This window comes from Salvelinus namaycush, chromosome 28, assembly GCF_016432855.1.
Source record: "Salvelinus namaycush isolate Seneca chromosome 28, SaNama_1.0, whole genome shotgun sequence".
NCBI lineage: Eukaryota > Metazoa > Chordata > Actinopteri > Salmoniformes > Salmonidae > Salvelinus > Salvelinus namaycush.
The window spans coordinates 44,434,398-44,459,291 of NC_052334.1; the positions used below are offsets into that span (position 1 = coordinate 44,434,398).

Consider the following 24,894-nt stretch of genomic DNA (forward strand, 5'->3'; position numbering starts at 1 on the left):
TGGGATAAATCGCTTGATGAATCATACATACATACCCTTACCTCGGTGTGACTGGAGCATTTTCCTCCGAATTAACGGCAACGTTTAGCTTAAAACTTTTAAAAGTGTTGAATTACAACGAAATGAAGCGGTATGTTTTTCTGGGTGTTCTTTCGATGTATTACCTCCAGGTGTCAAGCTCGAGCTCTGCCGCGCACGGGTGTTTCTGCCAGGTAATCAATGCTCTTCAGCTACCAATATTTTGCTGCTGTCTACTAGACATTTCTATTGGTTTGATATTTGTTGCACTGTGACGAATGCCTCCGAAACTTTTAGAACACATTCTGGGATATTTTCAATTTCTAGCCTACCCATTGATTCTTGAGGAATATAACTTATCAATGAGCTGGTACAACTACTGTCTTACTATATAATAACCTAAAAGAGATTCTATGCCTCCATTAGGTTTTGTTGTTCAGAGTCGCTGTAAACAATGTATAACTTAATGTGACTCACCTGGATTCGGTCTTATGTAGCAACATTTGAAATTGGTTTGTTTACATTGGATAAAAGTAGAGACTCAGAGCTACAAAATGGTATATCATACATGGCATTTTTTTTTATTTTTTTTTAGAAACAATGGGAAAGTAATTGTGCTTTGAAAGTTGATACACTTATAAACTCACTTATACACTTAAACTTTTGTGAAAAGGGCCTTTGAATGTTTTGGCACCTACTTGAGAGCAATCCTTTGTCTACACCCATTCAGCATTGTTCACACCCTCATAAGCCAGCCCCACCCATCTCTTTAAGGATTCACATGAGGTCATGTGCTAAACATTGAGTAGTGTAGTGAAGACTAAAAGTGGTAGTAGCCTACAATAAGAAAATATTCCAGGTAAACAGAGTGTCCAGATAAAAATATTAGATGACACCCACCCAAAAATATTAGATGACACCCACCCAGACACTCTTGTCTAAATTGATGGGTCATGTGAAATAATTGCTATAACCCCCAGTACCCAAAAAGTACTAAATTGTCATACTTCAGTAAAAGTATAAATAATTTGAAATTCCTTATATTGAACCAGACTGCACAATTTTCTTTTTTTTTATATATTATTGACGGATAGCCAGGGGCACACTCCAACACTCAGACATAATTTACAATCGAAGCATTTGTGTTTAGTGAGTTTGCCAGATCAGATGCAGTAGGGATGTTCTCTTGATAAGTGTGTGAATTGGACAATTTTCCTGTCAAAATGTAATGAGTACTTTTGGGTGTAAATAGTACATTATTATTCTTTTTATTTTATTTATTTAACCATTATTTAACTAGGCAAGTCAGTTAAGAACAAATTCTTATTTACTATGACGACCTACCAAAAGGCAAAAGGCCTCCTGCGGGGACCAGGGCGTGGGATTAAAATAAATAAATGCAATATAAATATAGGACAAAACACACATCACAACAAGAGAGACAACACGACATAAAGAGAGACCTACGACAACAACATAGCAAGGCAGCAACACATGACAACACAGCATGGTAGCAACACAACATGGTATCAGCACAAAACATGGTACAAACATTGGGCACAGTCAACAGCACAAAGGTCGAGAGACAACAATACATCACACAAAGCAGCCACAACTGTCAGTAAGAGTGTCCATGACTGAGTCTTTGAATGAAGAGATTGAGATAAAACTGTCCAGTTTGAGTGTTTGTTGCAGCTCGTTCCAGTCGACAGCTGCACAGCAAACTGAAAAGAGTAGCGACCCAGGGATGTGTGTGCTTTGGAGACCTTTAACAGAATGTGACTAGAAGAACGGGTGTTATATGTGGAGGATGAGGGCTGCAGTAGATATCTCAGATAGGGGGGAGTGAGGCCTAAGAGGGTTTTATAAATGAGCATCAACCAGTGGGTCTAGTGACGGGTATACAGAGATAACCAGTTTACAGAGGAGTATAGAGTGCAGTGATGTGTCCTATAAAGAGAGGAGAGTGCACCGTCTAGCCATACTCCCAAGTACTTGTATGAGGTGACTACCTCAAGCTCTTAACCCTCAGAGGTAGTAATAACACCTGTGGGAAGAGGGGCATTCTCCTTACCAAACCACATGACCTTTGTTTTGGAGGTGTTCAGAACAAGGTTAAGGGTAGAGAAAGCTTGTTGGACACTAAGAAAGCTTTGTTGTAGAGTGTTTAACACAAAATCCGGGGAGGGGCCAGCTGAGTATAAGACTGTATCATCTGCATATAAATAGATGAGAGAGCTTCCTACTGCCTGAGCTATGTTGTTGATGTAAATTGAGAAGAGCGTGGGGCCTATGATTGAGCCTTGGGGTACTCCCTTGGTGACAGTTAGTGGCTGAGACAGCAGATTTTCTGACTTTATACACTGCACTCTTTGAGAGAGGTAGTTAGCAAACCAGGCCAAAGACCCCTCAGAGACACCAATACTCCTTACCCGGCCCACAAGAATGGAATGGTCTACCGTATCAAAAGCTTTGGCCAAGTCAATAAAAATAGCAGCACAATATTGCTTTGAATCAAGGGCAATGGTGACATCATTGAGGACCTTTAAAGTTGCAGTGACACATCCATAACCTGAGCGGAAACCAGATTGCATACCCGAGAGAATACTATAGACATCAAGAAAGCCAGTCAGTTGATTATTGACAAGTTTTTCGAACCCTTTTGATAAACAGGGCAAAATAGAAATTGGCCTATAACAGTTAGGATCAGCTTGATCTCCCCATTTAAAGAAAGGATGAACTGTGGCTGCCTTCCAAGCAATGGGAACCTCCCCAGAGAGGAGAGACAGGCTTGGTGATGATAGGGGCAGCAACCTTAAAGAAGAAAGGGTCTAAACTATCTGACCCAGGGGTCAAGTTTAAGGAGCTCCTTTAGCACCTCGGACTCAGTGACTGCCTGTAGGGAGAAACTTTGTAGCGGGGCAGGGGGAAAAGATGGAGAAGCATTGGGGATAGTCGCATTAGAAGGGGTGGGAAATGAGGAAATGTTGGACGGGCAAGGAGGCATGGCTGAGTCAAATAGGAATCCTGACTTAATGAAGTGGTGATTAAAGAGCTCAGCCATGTGCTTCTTGTCAGTAACAACCACATCATCAACATTAAGGGACATGGGAAGCTGTGAGGAGGAGGGTTTATTCTCCAGGTCTTTAAACGTTTTCCAGAACTTCTTGGGGTTAGACCCACAGAGAGAGAACTGCTCCTTAAAGTAACAAACTTTGGCCTTCCAGATAGCCTGAGTGCACTAATTTCTCATTTGCCTGAACGATAGCCAGTCAGTTTGAGTATACATTAGAGGTTGACCGATTTATGATTTTTCAACGCCGATACCGATTATTGGAGGACCAAATAAAGACGATACCGATTAATCGGCCGACTTTTATATATATATTTGTAATAATGACAATTACAACAATACTGAATGAACAATGAATACTTTTATTTTAACTTAATATAATACATCAATTAAATCAATTTAGTCTCAAATATATAATGAAACATGTTCAATTTGGTTTAAATAATGCAAAAACAAAGTGTTGGAGAAGAAAGTAAAAGTGCAATATGTGCCATGTAAAAAAGCTAACGTTTAAGTTCCTTGCTCAGAACATGAGAACATATGAAAGCTGGTGGTTCCTTTTAACATGAGTCTTCAATATTCCCAGGTAAGAAGTTTTAGGTTGTAGTTATTATAGGACTATTTCTCTCTATACCATTTGTATTTCATAGACCTTTGACTATTGGATGTTCTAATAGGTACTTTAGTATTGCCAGCCTAATCTCGGGAGTTGATAGGCTTGAAGTCATAAACAGCGCAATGCTTGAAGCATTGTGAAGAGCTGCTGGCAAACGCAGGAAAGTGCTGTTTGAATGAATGCTTACGAGTCTGCTGCTGCCTACCACCGCTCAGTCAGACTGCACTATCAAATCATAGACTTAATTATAATATAATAACACACAGAAATACGATCCTTGGGTCATTAAAACCTCTTGGCAATAGGTGGGCGCCATTTCGACTTTGTAAAAATTCGTTCCCAAATTAAACTGCCTCGTACTCAATTCTTGCTCGTACAATATGCATATTATTATTACTATTGGATAGAAAACACTCTCTAGTTTCTAAAACCGTTTGAATTATTTCTCTGAGTGAAACAGAACTCATTCTGCAGCACACTTCCTGTCAAGGAGTGAGATTTCTGAAATCGAGGTCTCTGTTCTGGGGTCAGTTTATAAATTCCCATGTAAGCTATGGGGCTACATGCACTGCATACGCCTTCCTCTAGATGTCAGTAAGCGGTGAGAATTTGAATGGAGTGGATTGCACCATCTGGGGCCCTATATAAGCCCGTGGAACGGAAGGTCCCACCTTTTCAACGGGGCGCCTGGCGCAGGAGGAACATCACAATGGCGTCCTGAAAAGCTTTCGTTTTAGCAGTTCTATATCTCCAGCTCTGATTTAATTTGATTTTTGTCTTAACTTCATAAGGTAGTTAATTGAAACCGACTTATAGCAGTTTATATCAGTTTATTGCGATTTTCTGGAATTTCTTTGTGACGCGCTATCAGGAGTTGGACACCTTTCCGGCACATAGCTAGCGTTAGCTGCTATTTCTACAGGAGAAGAGGACATCTTTCAACCAAAAGACGATTGTTCTGGAGAAAGGACACCTTGCCCAAGATTCTGATGGAAGCTCGTCAAATAGTAAGAAGTCTTTATGCTGTTAATTCGTATTTATGTTGAGAAACGTTAAACAATAATTCCGCCATGAATTTCGGTGCGGTCTCGCTTTAGCGCACGCTGTATGTAGCAGTAACGTTAATTTTAAAAATCTAACACAGCGATTGCATTAAGAACTAATTTATCTTTCATTTGCTGTCCAATCTGTATTTTTTTGTCAAGTTTATGATTACTTATCGATTAGAATAGCTGCCTTTCCCAAGATTTCTCCTGACATTTTCTTTGCAGCTTGGCTACTTTTCTCATTGTATAACCACGATTTGTGCCGCTAAATATGCACATTTTCGAACAAACTCTATATGCATTGTGTAATATGATGTTATAGGACTGTCATCTGAAGAATTCTGAGCAGGTCAGTGAAAAAATATATCTTTTGCTGGGTTATATGTTATCGCTATTTTTGGCTTGAATCAATGCTGTTGTGTGGTTTGCTATTGTGGTAAGCTAATATAATGCTATATTGTGTTTTCGCTGTAAAACACTTAAAAAATCTGAAATATTGGCTGGATTCACAAGATCTGTGTCTTTCATTTGCTGTACGCTGTGTATTTTTCAGAAATGTTTTATGATGAGTATTTAGGTAATTCACGTTGCTCTCTGTAGTTATTTTAGTCGCTTTGGTGAGAGTTGTGATGGTGGCTGCAATGGTAAACTATGATTTATACCTGAAATATGCACATTTTTCTAACAAAACATATGCTATACAATAAATATGTTATCAGACTGTCATCTGATGAAGTTGTTTCTTGGTTAGTGGCTATTTATATCTTTATTTGGTCGAATTTGTGATAGCTACTGATGGAGTAAAAAAATGGTGGAGTAAAAAAAGTGGTGTCTTTTGCTAACGTGGTTAGCTAATAGATTTACATATTGTGTCTTCCCTGTAAAACATTTTAAAAATCAGAAATGATGGCTGGATTCACAAGATGTGTATCTTTCATCTGGTGTCTTGGACTTGTGATTTAATGATATTTAGATGCTAGTATTTACTTGTGACGCTATGCTAGGCTATGCTAGTCAGCTTTTTTACTGATGGGGGTGCTCCCGGATCCGGGTTTGGGAGGAATTAGAGGTTAATATGGTCAAATCCGGAAACTATCATTTCGAAAACAAAACGTTTATTCTTTCAGTGAAATAAGGAACCGTTCTGTATTTTATCTAACGGGTGGCATCCATAAGTCTAAATATTGCTGTTACATTGTACAACCTTCAATGTTATGTCATAATTATGTAAAATTCTGGCAAATTAGTTCGCAACGAGCAAGGCGGCCCAAACTGTTGCATATACCCTGACTCTGCATGCAATGAACGCAAGAGAAGTGACACAATTTGCCTAGTTAATATTGCCTGCTAACATGAATTTCTTTTAACTAAATATGCAGGTTTAAAAAAAGGTACTTCTGTGTATTGATTTTAAGAAAGGCATTGATGTTTAGGTACATTCGTGCAACGATTGTGATTTTTTTTCGCAAATGCGCTTTTGTTAAATCATCCACCGTTTGGCGAAGTTGGCTGTCTTTGTTAGGAAGAAATGGTCTTCACACAGTTCGCAGCGACCCAGGCGGCCCAAACTGCTGCATATACCCTGACTCTGTTGCACAGAACGCAAGAGAAGTGACACAATTTCCCTAGTTAAAATAAATTCATGTTAGCAGGCAATATTAACTAAATATGCAGGTTTAAAAATATATACTTTTGTATTGATTTTAAGAAAGGCGTTGATGTTTATGGTTAGGTACACATTGGTGCAACGACAGTGCTTTTTTCGCAAATGCGCTTGTTAAATCACCCATTTGGCGAAGTAGGCTGTGATTCAATGATAAATTAACAGGCACCGCATCAATTATATGCAACGCAGAACAAGCTAGATAAACTAGTAATATCATCAACCATGTGTAGTTAACTAGTGATTATGTTAAGATTTATTGTTTTTTATAAGATAAGTTTAATGCTAGCTAGCATCTTACCTTGGCTCCTTGCTGCACTCGCATAACAGGTAGTCAGCCTGCCACGCAGTCTCCTCATGGAGTGCAATGTAATCGGCCATAATCGGTGTCCAAAAATACCGATTGTTATGAAAACTTGAAATCGGCCCTAATTAATCGGCCATTCCGCTTAATCGGTCGACCTCTAGTATACATGTGCCAAGCCTTTCACCAAATGCAATTCTTGAGGTGGAGTAACTCTGCAAGATCACGGTCGAACCAGGGGCTGAACCTGTTTTTAATTCTAATTTTCTTTACGGGGGCATGTTTGTTAACAATACCACTGAAAATATAAAAAAAGAAGGTCCAAGCGTCTTCGACAGAGGGGATCAAGCTGATTCTATACCAATTTACAGAGGCCAGTTCATGAAGGAAGGCTTGCTCATTAAAGTTTTTTATTAATCGTCTATGACAAATCAGGACAGGTCGTTTCTCTGAACAGCCATTACGAACACAGGCTGTAAAACAGTGATCACTAAGATCATTACAGAAAACACCAGATTGATACCTATCAGGATTATTTGTGAGGATAACATCGAGGAGAGTAGCCTTTTCTGAGTGTTGGGAGTCATACCTTGTGGGATTGGTGATAATCTGAGACAGATTTAGGGAGTCCCATTGCTTTAGGACATGGTCAGGAGGTTTAAGCACGTCCAAGTTTAGGTCACCTAGCAGGACAAATTCAGACTTAGTGTAAGAGGCCAAGAGAGAGTTTAGGGCATTTAGGTTACAGGCCGGTGCTGATGGAGGACAATAGCACCCAGCAACAGTCAACAAAGAGCTATTTTGAAAGTTTAATGCTTAAAACCAGCAAATCAAATTGTTTGGGGACAGACTTGGTGGAGACAACCGAGCACTAAAGATTGCCACTCCCCCACCTTTGGAAGATCTGTCTTGCCGAATAAAGGTTATAACCAGAAAGGTTAACATCAGTATTCAAAACACTCTTCCTTAACCACATCTCAGTAATGACCAACACATCTGGATTGGAGCTGTGAACCCACACTTTCAATTGATCCATTTTAGGTAATAAGCTTCTAGTGTTAATGTGCAAAAAATCCAGGCTTTTACGAGAGCAGAAATCAGTGGAGCAGATATCAGAGCACAAGTCAGAATTGGGGCTAGCAACAGTAGATGGGCCAGGGTGTACATGCACATTTCCAGATATCATCAACAGTAATATAATCAAGGCATGGCATAGTATAGGTATAGCTCTGCATTGTTGATTTATGACATCTGAATATGCATCAGATGGCAACAAGATCATATTGTACAGCAATTTCATCAGGTAACATGAATACTAAGACGGCGAGAGGTGGTTAGAATAGGATGGGAGGCCAACAGTCTGTGTAACCAATAGAGAGTCAGAATCCCGAGTGTGGGAACAAACAGACTGTGAAGTAAAAGTTTCCAAAAATATAAATAGTAAAGTAATGTACAGATACCCCCCAAAAATACTGAAGTAAAAATACTGTAAAGTACTACTTAAGTACTTTTGACCACTGCCCAAATGCCTTCACACCAGTACATTAGCATACTTTATATACTGTTACACACACACTTATCACATAGTATTTCATACATGCTGAAAGTTAAGGCCATGCTACCTGAAATGAAACCTGAGCGAGGTGCACATGTACAGTACATAAACAGATGCATGCGCCATATATTTATGTGGTGGATACTTGATACAGTCATTATATTATATTTATATTGTTGTGGTACGTCACAAAATCATGTTACAACCACACATCATTATTCATTTTATATATCAATATATTGCTAAGTGGATGGGTCTCTACAGAAGGTGTAAACGGTACAGCCAAGTGGTTACTTGCATAGTAGCAAAATCAGAAATAGATAGTGTTAATATAATATACAGTATGTACAAGAACAATATCAATAACGATATCAGTGATAGACAAGGTAAACTCAGCAAAAAAAGAAACGTCCTCTCATTGTTGCCGGTGATGTCTGGTGAGGACATGCCTTACAGCAGGCCTACAAGCCCTCAGTCCAGCCTGTCTCAGCCTATTGCAGACAGTCTGAGCGCTGATGGAGGGATTGTGCGTTCCTGGTGTAACTCAGGCAGTTGTTGTTGCCATCCTATACCTGTCCCGCATGTATGATCTTCGGATGTACCGATCCCGTGCAGGTGTTGTTACACGTGGTCTGCCACTGCGAGGATGATCAGCTGTCCGTCCTGTCTCCCTGTAGCGCTGTCTTAGGCATCTCACAGTACGGACATTGCAATTTATTGCCCTGGTCACATCTGCAGTACTCATGCCTCCTTGCAGCATCCCTAAGGCACGTTCACGCAGATGAGCAGGGACCCTGGGCATCTTTCTTTTGGTGTTTTTCAGAGTCAGTAGAAAGGCTTCTTTAGTGTCCTAAGTTTTCATAACTGTGACATGAATTGCCTACCGTCTGTAAGTTGTTAGTGGCTTAACAACCGTTCCACAGGTGCATGTTCATTAATTGTTTATGGTTCATTGAACAAGCATGGGAAACAGTGTTTTAAACCGTTTACAATGAAGATCTGTGAAGTTATTTGGATTTTTACAAATTATCTTTGAAAGACAGGGTCCTGAAAAAGGTACGTTAATTTTTTTTCTGAGTTTAGTTATATGCATACAATCATGGGTAAAATGGCTGAGCAGCAGGATAATAAATACATATAAATAGTAGCAGCAATGTATGGCGTGTGTGTGTTAGGAGAGAGCCATTTGAATAGAGGCACTGCAGATAGTGCTGATGACTGGTCCGTCTGAACCACGCATGAACAAGGGAATCTATATTCGGAGAGCCTGTGTCTGTCCTGCCCTTGACTTTGGTGCAGGGTATGTGATGTCCATAGCCTCTTCGTCGCAAAACTCCCTCATCTTCTCAAAAATATAAGTTTGCCTAGCTGTGTCCAGGTGGTGCTTGTACAGGTAGACTATCTATGGGACGAAGGATATCAGCATTGTGCAGCAGCTGAAACCTGGTCCTGACAGTCCGAACGCTTCTTGGCGACAACACCAGGCTGCAGAGCGTCGAAGCTGTAAAACGGAATAATAACAAATAAAAAAATCAGAAGACATTACAACCCTGCACAAAATCAATTCACCTCCCATGTTTAGGTAAGAAGAATACAATGCAATGAAAATGATTTTGACCTGAATTGCTGGTACTGCTTGATCTGTGGCAGCGGCCTGAAGTACGGAGTCAGGTGTTATACACGTGTAACAAGTCATAGCTTTCCACCAGCACCGTAGCATCCTCCAGTCCAGCCAGCTGTGGGATGTTGACCCCTGACACAGTGCTGTCCTTCACAACACCAGCAATCTCAGACAAAGTGTTCACTTTTGTCTTTCTGAAGCGCTGCTTGATGAGGCCGAAGCACCAGTCGGGGGCAAACTTGGTATGGCCTGTGATCAGGAAGTCAAGGTCCAGACTGGTGGAGTTTGTGCATGGTCCGCCATGCTCAATATCCGAGCACAAACCTGTTCTTGTTTTGGCCACTGCATTTATCACAATTCAGGACCAGACTTCTTTCCCCAACTCCATAGTTGGTGAAGAAATGGTGCATGTAGTTGATGACTGCGCTGCTGTCTTTGCTTGCTTGGGCCAGCTCTCTTTTTGATGGGAGGCATTAGACCATTCTCCTTGTATGACTGGTGGAGGAGAGTCAGGCGTGTTCTACTGATGTTGAAAGACAAATTCCAGATACAAATATTTTTGCATTATTATACAATCGATGCGAAATGGCATTCTAGTTACACACACTTCATACACGTAAATTAATGTTAGCTAGCAAGCCAGCCATCTAATGTTAGCTAGCTCACAGCAAGCTTTAACTTGGGATCTTTTGTTTAGACACGTAACATTAGCTAGCTAAAAAATTAACTACTGTATAATCCCAATCCTTAAAGTAACGTTACTAGCAATACAAACCGATTGTCATAGCTAAAGTTAGCCAAATAAATTAGGTTCAATGTTAACGTTAGCTAGCTAACATTAGGCTATAACTAGTAATTTGAAATGGCATTCTGAGAAAACATCACTAACGTTACACACTTAATATATGTAAATTATTGTTAGCTAGCAAGCCAGCCATCTAACCTCAGCTGGCTAGCTAACAGCAAGCCTTAACTTGCAATGAAAACAACTTTCTGACAAAATTAGAAACGTATACTATCTGAAATTGTAGCTAGATTCTTACCCCTATACATGGATGAAAGCTTCACAGCAGACTGCAACCCCTTTCATTAAATAAGACGTCTTGTGTCATTTTCATTTAGTTTGCACTGCTTGTTTGGCCCGTTGTGTTCCACTGATTTCAAAACTCGGTCAACTTCTTCAGTGACAACAACAACACTGTTGATCTCCGTTTCTTCCCCATCACCGTCATCAGAAGACTCTCTACAATGTCTTCTTCAATGAAAATGTTTTGACCTAAATCGGGGATTTCCTCATCGTCTGATTCATTTTCTGAGTCAGAGAGGCACGATCGTCCTCCAGAAAGTAGTCCATCACAACTTTAACTTTATCCAACTGACCTTTGTCGATAGCGCCTGATAAATTCAGGGCTGCAATGTAATTGAGAGCAGTAGCAACATATTTGCAGTTCTCCATGGCTAACATATCTTTAGAAAAAACTGCAGTAGAAAGGATTATCTACGTATAACGAGCAGCTCATTTTATAGACACAAGATGCTACATTGCAGAACAATCTGAAACTCATCTCTCAGCATGTCCAGCCCACTCATCTCAGCCAATCATGGCTAACATGAAGGTTCCCATCTTTTTCTTTGGCTAAACCAATAAGGCTCGTAATTTAAACCACTTTATTCGTATTTACAGATGGCATAAAAGTTTGTTATTAAGGAACATGAAAGTTCACATGTTCAAGAAGGCATTTCTGCCAAAAAACGCATTTTGATAAAACAATATTTTTTACTTTCAAATGGCTCTCCTGTGAAGTCGTGACTTGTGACATACGCCTAGTTTCCTGAATCGGGTCACATTTGTTTATGACTGGGATGGGCAACTGATCAATCAAGAGTTAAAGGAAAACTCCACCCAAAAAACTATTTTGCATCATGAGATGTTGCATTTTGCAAAATACATAATAAGGGGATGATTTCTGTATTTTGAAACTTAAATATCTTGAAAACTTTATTGCTGAATAGCTAAACATTCCGAGACTAGGTCACCAATGGACTAATGAAACAAATGTCAAAATATCATTTTTGGGTAGAATTTTCCTTTGAAATAGTAGAATACACAAGGTGCAATTTTTTAAAGGGTGGTTGTGCATCAGCAGTTTTTCCTCTTGTTAGGTCAGTCACTGACAGTGACTCAATTACCCAATGTCAGGCAAAATGTTTTTAGATTGGTAAATTAGTCTAGCCAGCTATCTAAACTTGTCATAATCATGATCGAATTACTGACTAGGAGGGCCCCCATTGCTTTTGTTAGTCACTCTCGCTCACATTTCTCTCCACCCTATGGCAAAAAGTGTTCAGATCAAAGTTTGTTCATCCCTGGTTTACAACTATCATGTTTACATCATGGACTGGCAGTAGTCTATGAATTATAAGCCCTACAGTTGAAGTAGGCGTACAGTTTATGAAGTACACTTTCTTTTGTTACCACAGGTGACCGGTAGCTTGGATGACTGCGCTTGTGATGTGGAGACAATTGATGCCTTCAACAATGAGCAACTCTTCCCCAAACTTCAGAAGCTGCTTGAGTCTGACTATTTCAGGTTTTATAAGGCAAGTCAGACTTCTCACACCTGTCATTTCATGTGTCCCAACTACAGTATATCATGCTAAAATCTCTATCTCTAAATCTCTGTGCCGTTCTTTAGGTGAACCTGAATAAGCCATGTCCATTCTGGACAGACAATGCCCTCTGTGGGCAAAAGAACTGTGCCGTGATACCATGTACACCAGTGAGTATCTTTCTAACGTTGGCCTACCTCTGTCACTGATCAAATAAGGATTCATATAAGTTGAGTGCATAGCAATAGAACGGATCTACTGCTTATTAGACTTGCTTTCAATGAGAATGACGGCTCTATAACTCACATTTATATATACGTGCATTTGGTCGGGTCGCCCATAAAGCTACATAGGGGACCTTTTAAGATTGTACTCATGTTCCACAGAATGAGGTTCCAGAGGGAATCAAAACAAATGGCCATCACAATAAGGTAATATGATTAAGAACTTTATGAAGGGGAATTATTTGAAATTAGGGTCATATCACATAGCTACTGTAGTGCACTTAGGCCATTTACAGTTGAAGTCGGAAGTTTACATGCACTTAGGTTAGAGTTATTAAAACTCATTCTTCAAACACTCCACAAATGTTTTGTTAACAAACTATAGTTTTGGCAGGTCGGTTAGGACATCTGCTTTGTGCATGACACAAGTATTTTTTCCAACAATTGTTTACAGACAGATTATTTCACTGTATCACAATTCCTGTGGGTCAGAAGTTTACATACACTAAGTTGACTGTGCCTTTAAAAAGTTTGGAAAATTCCAGAAAATTATGTCATGGCTTTAGAAGCTTCTGATAGGCTAATTGACATCATTTGAGTCAATTGAAAGTGTACCTGTGGATGTATTTCAAGGCCAACCTTCAAACTCAGTGCCTCTTTGCTTGACATCATGGGGGAATCAAAAGAAATCAGCCAAGACCTCAGAAATAAAAATGGTAGACCTCCACAAGTCTGGTTCATCCTTGGGAGCAATTTCCAAACACCTGAAGGTACCACGTTCATCTGTACAAACAATAGTACACAAGTATAAACGCAATGGGACCACGCAGCCATCATACCGCTCAGGAAGGACACGCTTTCTGTCTCCTAGAGATGAACGTACTTTGGTGCGAAAAGTGCAAATCAATCCCAGAACAACAGCAAAGGACCTTGTGAAGATGCTGGAGGAAACAGGTACAAAGTATCTATATCCACAGTAAAACGAGTCCTATATCGACATAACCTGAAAGGCAACTCAACAAGGAAGAAGCCACTGATCCAAAACCACCATAAAAAAGCCAGACTACGGTTTGCAACTGCACATGGGGACAAAGATCGTACTTTTTGGAGAAATGTCCTCTGGTCTGATGAACCAAAAATATAACTGTTTGGAGAAAAAAGGGGGATGCTTGCAAGCTAAAGAACACCATCCCAACCGTGAAGCATAGGGGTGGCAGCATCATGTTGTGGGAGTGCTTTGCTGCAGGAGGGACTGGTGCACTTCACAAAATAGATGGCATCATGAGGAACAAAAGTTATGTGGAAATATTGAAGCAACATCTCAAGACATCAGTCAGGAAATTAAAGCTTGGTCGCAAATGGGTCTTCCAAATGGACAATGACCCCAAGCATACTTCCAAAGTTGTGGCAAAATGGCTTAAAGACAACAAAGTCAAGGTATTGGAGTGGCCATCACAAAGTCCTGACCTCAATCCTATGGACAATTTGTGGGCAGAACTGAAAAAGCGTGTGCGAGCAAGGAGGCCTACAAACCTGACTCAGTTAGTGGGGCAAAAAAGTATTTAGTCAGCCACCAATTGTGCAAGTTCTCCACTTAAAAAGATGAGAGAGGCCTGTAATTTTCATCATAGGTACACTTCAACCATGACAGACAAAATGAGGAAAAAAAATCCAGAAAATCACATTTTAGGATTAATGAATTTATTTGCAAATTATGGTGGAAAATAAGTATTTGGTCACCTACAAACAAGCAAGATTTCTGGCTCTCACAGACCTGTAACTTCTTCTTTAAGAGGCTCCTCTGTCCTCCACTCGTTACCTGTATTAATGGCACCTGTTTGAACTTGTTATCAGTATAAAAGACACCTGTCCACAACCTCAAACAGTCACACTCCAAACTCCACCATGGCCAAGACCAAAGAGCTGTCAAAGGACACCAGAAACAAAATTGTAGACCTGCACCAGGCTGGGAAGACTGAATCTGCAATAGGTAAGCAGCTTGGTTTGAAGAAATCAACTGTGGGAGCAATTATTAGGAAATGGAAGACATACAAGACCACTGATAATCTCCCTCGATCTGGGGCTCCACGCAAGATCTCACCCCGTGGGGTCAAAATGATCACAAGAACGGTGAGCAAAAATCCCAGAACCACACGGGGGGGACCTAGTGAATGACCTGCAGAGAGCTGGGACCAAAGTAACAAAGCCTACCATCAGTAACACACTACGCCGTCAGGGACTCAAATCCTGCAGTGCCAGACGTGTCCCCCTGCTTAAGCCAGTACATGTCCAGGCCCGTCTGAAGTTTACTAGAGAGCATTTGGATGATCCAGAAGAAGATTGGGAGAATGTCATATGGTCAGATGAAACCAAAATAGAACTTTTTGGTAAAAACTCAACTCGTCGTGTTTGGAGGACAAAGAATGCTGAGTTGCATCCAAAGAACACCATACCTACTGTGAAGCATGGGGGTGGAAACAACACCGTGTAAAGGACAGAATGAATGGGGCCATGTATCGTGAGATTTTGAGTGAAAACCTCCTTCCATCAGCAAGGGCATTGAAATGTGGCTGGGTCTTTCAGCATGACAATGATCCCAAACACACCGCCCTGGCAACGAAGGAGTGGCTTCGTAAGAAGCATTTCAAGGTCCTGGAGTGGCCTAGCCAGTCTCCAGATCTCAACCCCATAGAAAATCTTTGGAGGGAGTTGAAAGTCTGTGTTGCCCAGCAACAGCCCCAAAACATCACTGCTCTAGAGGAGATCTGCATGGAGGAATGGGCCAAAATACCAGCAACAGTGTGTGAAAACATTGTGAAGACTTACAGAAAACGTTTGACCTCTGTCATTGCCAACAAAGGGTATATAACAAAGTATTGAGATAAACTTTTGTTATTGACCAAATACTTGTTTTCCACCATAATTTGCAAATAAATTCATTAAAAATGTGATTTTCTGGATTTTTTTTCTCATTTTGTCTGTCATAGTTGAAGTGTACCTATGATGGAAATTACAGGCCTCTCTCATCTTTTTAAGTGGGAGAACTTGCACAATTGGTGGCTGACTAATACTTTTTTCCCCCACTGTACACCAGCTCTGTCAGGAGGAATGGGCCAAAATTCACCCAATTTAGTGGGAAGCTTGTGGAAGGCTACCCGAAATGTTTGACCCAAGTTAAACAATTTAAAGGAAATACTAATTGAGTGTATGTAAACTTCTGACCAACTGGGAATGTGATGAAATAAATAAATGCTGAAATAAATAATTCTCTCTACTATTATTCTGACATTTCACTTTCTTAAAATAAAGTGGTGATCCCAACTGACCTAAGACAGGGAATCTTTACTAGGATTAAATGTCAGGAATTGTGAAAAACTGAGTTTAAATGTATTTGGATAAGGTTTATGTTAACTTCTGACTTCAACTGTAAATGTGCTAAAACAGTTGAACTACGTTTGTGTGTCTCTGTGTATGCGTGCAGTACTCAGCTGAAGCAAACAACCAGGAGTGTGAGAAGGCTGAGACGCTTGGAGCAGTGGACAGCTCCCTCAGGTAAGGTACGAGTTCTATGCCGAGTCTGATGTAGCATTAGGCAGGATTAGGCGACAGATTGACGAGGGTTGCATTTTCTGAGCTAAACTGACCAACACGCACCTGCAACAACAAATAAAACCTCACATAATTCTTCCCAAAAACAATGACAATTTCTCTCAAAAAGCATATGGGCTTTCAAGGTGAGCACTGATGCCGCTCTGTGATAAACAGTGGCAACTTTGTCAAAGGCAGGGGCGCAAAATATTTTGCTTGTCCATTCCCAGCGTGCCACTCCAGAGTGCTGTTGGACAGACTAATGCGGCACTCTACCAACGTTTCATCAAAAACATAATCGAACATAAAACATGTAGCAGATATAATCTATCCCATGTGGTCTTTTCTGTAGCCTACAGACTGGAGATAATGTAATTAAACTGACACTTTTTACATCATGCAGGTTTCTCCGTTCAAATAGCCTAACCTAAATGGCACCCATCAAATAAAAAATGCGCTGGGCCTTACGAGTGGTGCAGCGGTCTAAGGCACTGCATCGCAGTGCTTGAGGCATCAATATAGACCCGGGTTCGATCCCAGGATGTGTCACAACCGGCCGTGACCAGAAGTCCCGTAGGGCAGCACACAATTGGCTCAGAGTTGTCCGGGTTGGGGGAGGGTTTGGCCAGGGGGTTTTACTTGCCTTATCGCGCTCTAGCAGCTCCTTGTGGGGGGCCGGGCGCCTGCAGGCTGACTTCCGGTCATCAGTTGAATGGTGTTTCCTCCGGCACATTGGTGCAGCTGGCGGGTGTTAAGAAGCGCTGTTTGGCGGTCATGTTTCGGAGGACGCATGACTCGACCTTCGTCTCTCCCGAGACCGTTAGGGAGTTGCAGCTATGAGACAAGATCGTAATTGGATTGCAATTGGATATTACAAAATTGGGGTGAAAAGTGGGTAAAATAAAACCAAAAAAATAATAATAATGCGCTGACATTAACAAAAACATATTATAAAACCAGGTCAAAGTAAAATTGACAATATGGAAAGGACAATCAGGCTACTTACAACTGCTGTCCAGGAGTTTTATCCTGTGGGCAAATTGTCATGACCAGTGGGTTTCAAGTTTGTATCTGTACATTTTTGATGAGCGAAAAAGAATATACTTCTGCATTTCCCGCTGTGTAAACACATTGATTCTCAATGCAAATAGGCTCAGGATAACTCCTGATAAAGTTGGGTAGCTGATATTCAGAGCTTAAATAGTCATTGTGATTAGTCACAGTAATCAGGACTAATTAAGTCAATGCAACTGCCTGTTACAAATGGTAGTCCTACCACATGGATGGGCATTCATACAATTATATTGCGGGCCAACGCTGTAGGCTACACCCCAGTAAGCACAGACCGACATCTTTTGAACGTAGATTCTGGACCAAATCTGACCCAGTCATCTTTTCAACTTTCATTCAGAACCGAAAAGGAACCTGATTTCAACATCTGGAAAATACGTATTTTGCTTATCGGGACTATTGTAGTTTTGCGGAAAGCAGCTATTTTTTTTGTCTCTCCTAAGGCGGCAGAACGGCCAGGACCGGGCCTGATACTACTTCATCCCTTGTGTTGGATCAATAGCTTGACATGCCTGTGGTTGTTTCTCTGTGCAGTAAGGAGACCAGGCAGGCCCTCCTGGAATGGAACAAGCATGATGACGAGGCAGAGCGATTCTGTGTGATTGATGGTAAGTAAGCTAACCATGTTCTCTTCTCAGTGAAGGATTTTGTAGAATTTAAATATTTTGAATGTTAAACTTGTCCAAATATCTGTGAAGGACAACTAGACTTGACATTATTTGTGCCTGAGGCAACAGAATCTCATTCGAGAGGGATGTTAAATCTTCCATCTTCTTAGCATCCTCTTGTGCTGTAGGCTACAGTTTCCTGTAGTAGGCTGCAGTATGGTAGAATAGATGCAACAGACTCATCCCCTTTATGAAGGTTAATTCATACGCTGTTTATTCTAAGATGAGGAGTCTCCTGATTCCCAGTACGTGGATCTACTGCTAAATCCAGAGCGCTTCACTGGATACAAGGGGCCAGAGGCCTGGCAAATCTGGAACAGCATCTATGAGGAGAACTGCTTCAAGTAAGACTTGGTTACACTTTATAATAACTTTCATGAATAAGTCATTATAAATGCTTTATGCATGTCATACATGCTTATGAGTTGTAATGCTTATAAATGTTCATAAATGCTTCCCTTGGATGTGAATCAGTTGCCACTTAAACAATGAAATGGCATTGCAATTTAGATTTTGGATGTTAACAGTAGGCTACAATATGATTTTCCTCAGACCATACACTGTGAAGCGACCTCTAAATCCTATGGTATCTTACAGTGGTAAGTCCACCTGATTTACCCACTGTAGTAATTCCATAATCTTCAAATGCAATAATTAGCTTTAAAGAATAAGTTCAAATTGATCTAAGTGTCAAGAATATACAGTATATATTTTGTATTGCAAGTTGCAACCAAAGATTTTCATTGATCTTTTATTGTTTTATTTCCACCCACAGGAACTGATGGTAAGGATCGTGTTGTTTGCAATTATAGTTATTTTGGACCATGGAATGTTTGTTCATTGAGCTCAATGAGTATCCCATAAAATGAATAATCTCATGTCTTTGCAGGGAAGACATTTTACAGTTGGCTGGATGGTAAGCAGTAAAACACTTGTAACATTGACCAAAACCCCGTAACTGTTATCAGGAGAGCGGCAGGTAGCCAGCAGTTAGAGAGGTTCGAATCTCAGAGCCGACAAGGTGAAAAATCTGCCGATGTGCCCCTGATCAAGGCACTTAACGCTAATTGCTCTGGATAAGAGCGTCTGCTAAATTACTCAAATGTAAATGAATGACATCCACTCATTGTCCTATGAATATCTTGAAGCACAATGTTCTGATACATATTTACCCCTTTCACACTATTGTTCTGTGCCGAGCTGTCTTGGTTACCGTGCTAGAAAAGGACAATGGGGAAAATAAAATATTGGAGCCAGCACAGGTTGCTAGGTTGACTGACCAATGAGCCTCAGTTGTCTATCATCCCCGATATCCTCCCAGGCCAGTGTGTGGAAAAGAGGGCTTTCTTTCGGCTCGTCTCTGGGCTCCACTCTAGCATCAACATACACCTGAGTGCCCGGTACCTCCTAGATGGTGAGTCACTCTCTCTCTCTCTCTCACACACACACACACACACAAAGAGGAAGCTGGTTGGTACACTACATGACCAAAAGTATGTGGAGACCTGCTTGTCGAACATCTCATTACAAAATCATGGGCATTAATATGGAGTTGGTCCCCCCTTTGCTGCTATTACAGCCTCCACTCTTCTGGGAAGACTTTCCACTAGATGTTGGAACATTGCTGCTGGGACTTGCTTCCACAGCCACAAGAGCATTAGTGAGGTCGGCCACTGATGTTGGGCGATTAAGCCTGGCTCGCAGTCGGTGTTCCAATTCATCCCAAAGATGTTCGATAGAGTTGCATGTTGCCCAGATTAACTGTTATGCCTATACCATATTTACTTTTCACCTCTTAATATCTGCAATGGGAATATAAAATGGGAATATGTATTACAATATGTCCATTGATGAGGGGTGTATCAAATGACCTGCACAGAAACATCTGCTAATCCCAACCCCCTCCTTCCTAGACAGACAGATCTGAGAGGATTTGATTTAATCAGTATAGTGCCACCTTGCCCTCTGATAGGCTTGCTTACATCTTGTCCAATCCTCTCAGATCTATCAGAGGGCAAGGTGGCACTATACTGATTAAATCAAATCCTCTCAGATCTCTACACGTGTCCAGGGGGTATGGGCTAGTGGTTGTTTCTGGACAGAGCCAAAGTCTCACCTCCTCCCTCTCAGACAACTGGTTCCAGAAGAAGTGGGGTCACAATGTCTCTGAGTTCCAACAACGTTTCGATGCCCAGCTGACCAACGGCGAGGGCCCAAAAAGGCTGCGCAACCTCTACTTCCTCTACCTGATCGAGCTGCGTGCCCTGGCCAAAGTCCTGCCTCTTCTCCAGCGCCCCTCCTTCCAGCTGTACACTGGCCAACCCACCCAGGACCGACAACACAAACGCGTTCTCCTAGAGCTCCTCCAGGTGGCCAAGTGAGTGTACTGCAGGCAAAGAATTACTGGGTCAATCCAATTATGTAAAACACTAAGCAGAATGTATAAATATGTATTTGGTCACGGTCCAGATGAATTAACAGTATATTGATACACCATGTTAAACAAACAAAGTCATACTATAGCAGGGTTCGCCATCTGGTGGACCGAATTTTGCCTACGGGTGGTTTTATTTGACCCCCCCAAGTTTTCGGAGAAAAAAATTAAAATTTTTGTAAAATATTTGTTGGACATAAAAGACGCTAAAAACAACTGGAAATCAGTTTCAAGTGATTTTCATTCAAGAAATCTGTTCCCAAGTGTTCTCACGCATAATAGAGACACATGATCATATACAAATGTAAGCAAGGTTTGAAATTATTGTTTTAGTCAAACATTATATCGGTTTGGCTTCTTGCGGTCAATTTGCAATCTATAAATTATTTTCCGGCCCCCGAACATCTGCTCAAGAAAAAAATCGTCCCGCAGCTGAATCTAGTTGATGATCAATGTACTATAGGGTATTATTCATGCAGTCTTCATAAGCACTCCATATATGCTTCATAAATAATGTACAAGCAAAATCATATTACATCAAATCAAATCAAATGTATTTATATAGCCCTTCTTACATCAGCTGATATCTCAAAGTGCTGCATAAAAGCTGATGTACTCTAAAAGGTACCTGCTTGTGTTGTATCATCGCAGTGAAAAACTCTCTAACACCCCTCAGGTCTTTCCCTTTGCACTTTGACGAGACGTCTCTGTTTGCTGGGAATAAGGAGGAAGCTGCCAATCTCAAGGTCAGTATGCTATAGGCCTACAGTATAGTACTCTTAGAACACACTGAACTCTACGGACGATATGTAGTCATGTCTGTCGAACTACTCAACCACTATCTGTGCTTCTCTTTCTGTTGTAATTTCTCTTTCTTTTCATTGACGTCAGGAGGATTTCAGGCTGACCTTCCGCAACATCTCCAGGATCATGGACTGTGTGGGCTGCTTTAAGTGCAGGCTCTGGGGCAAACTACAGGCGAGTGAACAGGAGAGTCCTCTTAACTCTTGTGTGTGTGATATTTGACTGCTCAGACATTTATTGTGGCGATACAAAGATCTATTTTAGTTAGTGAGGTAATATTGTTATTGTATTGTAGACACTTTGACCAATGTAGAGGGATTGAGGTGACTTAGGTTGTTATGAATGCTATAAGTATGCACTCTCACTCCATGCAGACTCAGGGGTTAGGCACAGCCCTGAAGATCTTGTTTTCCGAGCGACAGATCGAGGCTCTGCCCAAATCCAGCAGCGGCCGGCTCACTTTCCAGCTCAGTCGCCAAGAGATAGTGTCTCTCCTCAATGCCTTTGGAAGGTACAATAGTTCCTGGCATATAATTAGATATACTAGAAAAGACATGCCAGTTCAAATCAACATGAAATCTATATGGCCTCCACTTCTTTTAACTTTCAACCACTCTTAACTCTACTCAAACCCATTTCATACAGGAACTTCACTGTGTAAATAAAAGGTTAACATTTTGTTTTTCAGGATTTCAACCAGCATCAGAGAGTTGGAGAACTTCCGATCACTGCTGTCTAAGGTCCGGTAGCCTGAGCCCACACGTCCCTACAGAGAGCCACATACCCACAAAAGAATAACCAGGCTGATTAGAAATGATTCAAAATACAACAGCATCAGCATGTAGCTGGGGTGTTTGGGGCTGCTGAAAGACACAAGTGAAAGTCCTGACAAGTGACTTACAAGGGGTCTAACTAAACAAACAAAGGAACATGGGCCGTAGCCAATCCCCTTTGAGCTACTTGCCAATAAGGGTGTTTCCACACAGTTTTGATCTACAGTTCGAATCAGAGTTTGAGTATTTGTTACATTGTTTTTTTTTAAATTGTTCCGGTTGGTTTCACATGCGGGTCACAAATGTCAAACGAACTAAAATTCCTAAACAAAACCACCTGTCCATTCAAGGCATAGTTTTTTTGGGACAAAAATGCTCACGTTAAATCAATCTGATTATCATGAAGCATCACTGTGTGTCCCAATCTTCATATTATTTTGTTATTCCAAAAACATGCGGGAGGAAACAACGCAATCCATGCTCTAACTGCTACGTGAATTGGCAATATTCAGTAGCCTATATCCCCGGTATAGTATGGAACGCTGTTTGCGTCTTTTTGTGTCAAAAAAGATACACGTCAAATAACACTATTTGACACGTTAAATAAGCTTTTAAAGTCACACGTCAAATAACACAGTTTAATTGTAGAATCTTGTGTTGGACCGCAACTTCTGGTATTCTTCAGTTCATGAAAAGAAATAGCTAGCCCAGCTACTAAAACCTGTTGCCCAAAGCTAACGTTATAAGCAGCCAGCTAGCTTCATGAGGCACGATCGGACCGGGTTATGTGTTATGAAGCTAGCCACAATGACGATTAGGCACAATATTGGAATTTGCCGTTTGCCTTTTTGAAAGTGATGCAGAAGGTTACAATTGGTGGTCCTGCCTTATTTAGACTAGATAATGTCAAACAAGGTTGGAATGTGAAGCGATGAAATGGGGTGTCAGTCTACTTGGTGACACACACAGAACACAACTGTGAAGAGTTTACGCAAATATTAGCGTTGTAGCTCTTATCGCGGGACTGTGACTGGGTGAAATCACCTCCCAGTCAGCCTATTGTGTGTATTGACATTCATATTGCACTGTACAGCTTTACCTAAGGAGTGGGGATCAATGAAATGGGCTATCAGTCTACTCAATACCCAATATATTTTTTCCCAACGTCCTCCTCAGAGTTATCAGACTTGTTTTTCCTCTGGAATAGTGTTCAATACACATAGGTTGAGAATAAATGTGGCTCAGTTCTTTCAGAGTCCCACAATAAGAACAACGACACTAATGTTCTCAGGGTGTCACTGAGTAGACTGATACCCCATGTCATTGATCCACAATCCATAATCCATAGGTAAGGCTAGTGGTTACAGTGTTGGGCCAGTAACCGAATGATTGCTAGATCGAATCCTCAAGCTGCCAAGGTAAAAAAAATCTGTCGTTCTGCCCCTGAACAAGGCAGTTAACCCACTGTTCCTAGGCCATCATTGTAAATAAGAATTTGTTCTTAACTGACTTGCCTAGTTAAATAAAGGTTATATATATATATATATAAATGCTGTACAGTGAAATAAGTATGCCCCTAATGCAATTCTAAAGTCTAATACATCCAGTGTGAATTAAACAGATTATTGTCTTTTGATTTTATATAACATTTCAACCTCGTTTAGCATGATCTATTCAATTATGTCATAATTCTACTATTTGTATTCATTTGCATCACTGTCAATGACACTTTTATTTTGAAGGCTAACCGCAAAGTCCACTATTGTGGCTAGCTTCACATAGATGGTCCGACCACCATTCATCAAATAAGAACGGTCTTATAAATTAGGGTTATTTTAGATGACACCAAGCTAGCTAACTATAGCTACTGAAACAGATTGTCGTTTTGCTATGTTTTTGGGGAAGAACATTGTTTGCATCCATGAGCTAGCTATCTTTTTTTATGACTAGCACTGTAGGTGCGCGAGACAACTTGACCAGCATCATAACATACGTATCGATGAATCGTTGTGACATATGAGTGATTGTGTAATAACTGTGTACAAAAATTATGAACGCGTTAAATGTGTGACGTGTAGTCATATTCAGGTCCTGATTGGTCAACAAGCTTATTTGACACGTCTAATAGTGTTGTTTGACGTGTATCTTGTTTTGACATGCAAAGACCCAAACGGTGTTCCATAGTATAGCTCTCCACTAATCTGCATCGGATGCGCTCATAGATGGGCTGCTACTCAGAGAATGTTTCAGTAATACTGCAGTTATGATGCTGCGTGCATTTCATCAAATGGTCCCAGTCAAATAACCAATAATACTGCAGTTATGATGCTGCGTGCATTTCATCAAATGGTCGCAGTCAAACAACCAATAATACTGCAGTTATGATGCTGCGTGCATTTCATCAAATGGTCGCAGTCAAACAACCATTAATACTGCGCGACTCGGGTTATTGTCCTGTGTTTGGTCTGAACTGCGTTCTCGCCTGCAGCGAACCGCACCACGGTACAAATTAATCGGGGAAAAACCGCTCCAAACCAAGTGGATGTGAAAGCCCACTTAGATACTGTATTAGGTAAAAATAAAAAGTTGCACCGTTTTGCTTCCAGTACTTTTTCACAATGGGTTTATTGGCGAGTGGTTGACTACGTTATCCTCAAACATTTTGCACACCACATATGTAAAACGCGTTGACCATTGATATGTGTACACTCCTCAGGGCTTTTCTATGTGCTGTAAGGCAACTGAATGTAATGGGATGTTTTCTATGAGTGAAAAAATAAACATTGGCGTGTCCTACATCATCTACATCAAGAGTGCCCACTCTTT

General features: G+C 40.8%; 1 protein-coding gene across 2 annotated transcripts; it reads left to right on the forward strand.

The window, feature by feature from the left end:
- Nucleotides 1–23,447, forward strand: ero1a (endoplasmic reticulum oxidoreductase 1 alpha). 2 transcript variants are annotated; one of them, XM_038967740.1, is made up of 16 exons: nt 1–212; nt 12,378–12,497; nt 12,593–12,676; nt 12,893–12,937; nt 16,212–16,282; nt 17,924–17,997; nt 18,281–18,401; nt 18,610–18,656; nt 18,833–18,841; nt 18,947–18,973; nt 19,379–19,471; nt 20,188–20,434; nt 21,168–21,237; nt 21,383–21,469; nt 21,670–21,806; nt 21,984–23,447. In XM_038967740.1, the coding sequence occupies exons 1-16, from the start codon at nt 123–125 to the stop codon at nt 22,042–22,044; spliced, it is 1,383 nt and encodes a 460-aa protein (XP_038823668.1). In that variant the 5' UTR covers nt 1–122; the 3' UTR covers nt 22,045–23,447. The 2 variants fall into 2 exon arrangements, with proteins under 2 accessions (XP_038823668.1, XP_038823669.1); XM_038967741.1 differs by lacking the exon at nt 12,893–12,937.
- Nucleotides 23,448–24,894: the final 1,447 nt, after the last annotated feature.

Excerpts from the sequence above, each read along its gene's own strand:
- ero1a (XM_038967740.1), top strand. The coding sequence starts at position 123 with ATGAAGCGGTATGTTTTTCTGGGTGTTCTTTCGATGTATTACCTCCAG. Across the intron at positions 12,938-16,211 it reads CAAATGGCCATCACAATAAG|TACTCAGCTGAAGCAAACAA; the intron begins GTAATATGATTA and ends GTATGCGTGCAG. Across the intron at positions 18,974-19,378 it reads ATTTTACAGTTGGCTGGATG|GCCAGTGTGTGGAAAAGAGG; the intron begins GTAAGCAGTAAA and ends ATATCCTCCCAG.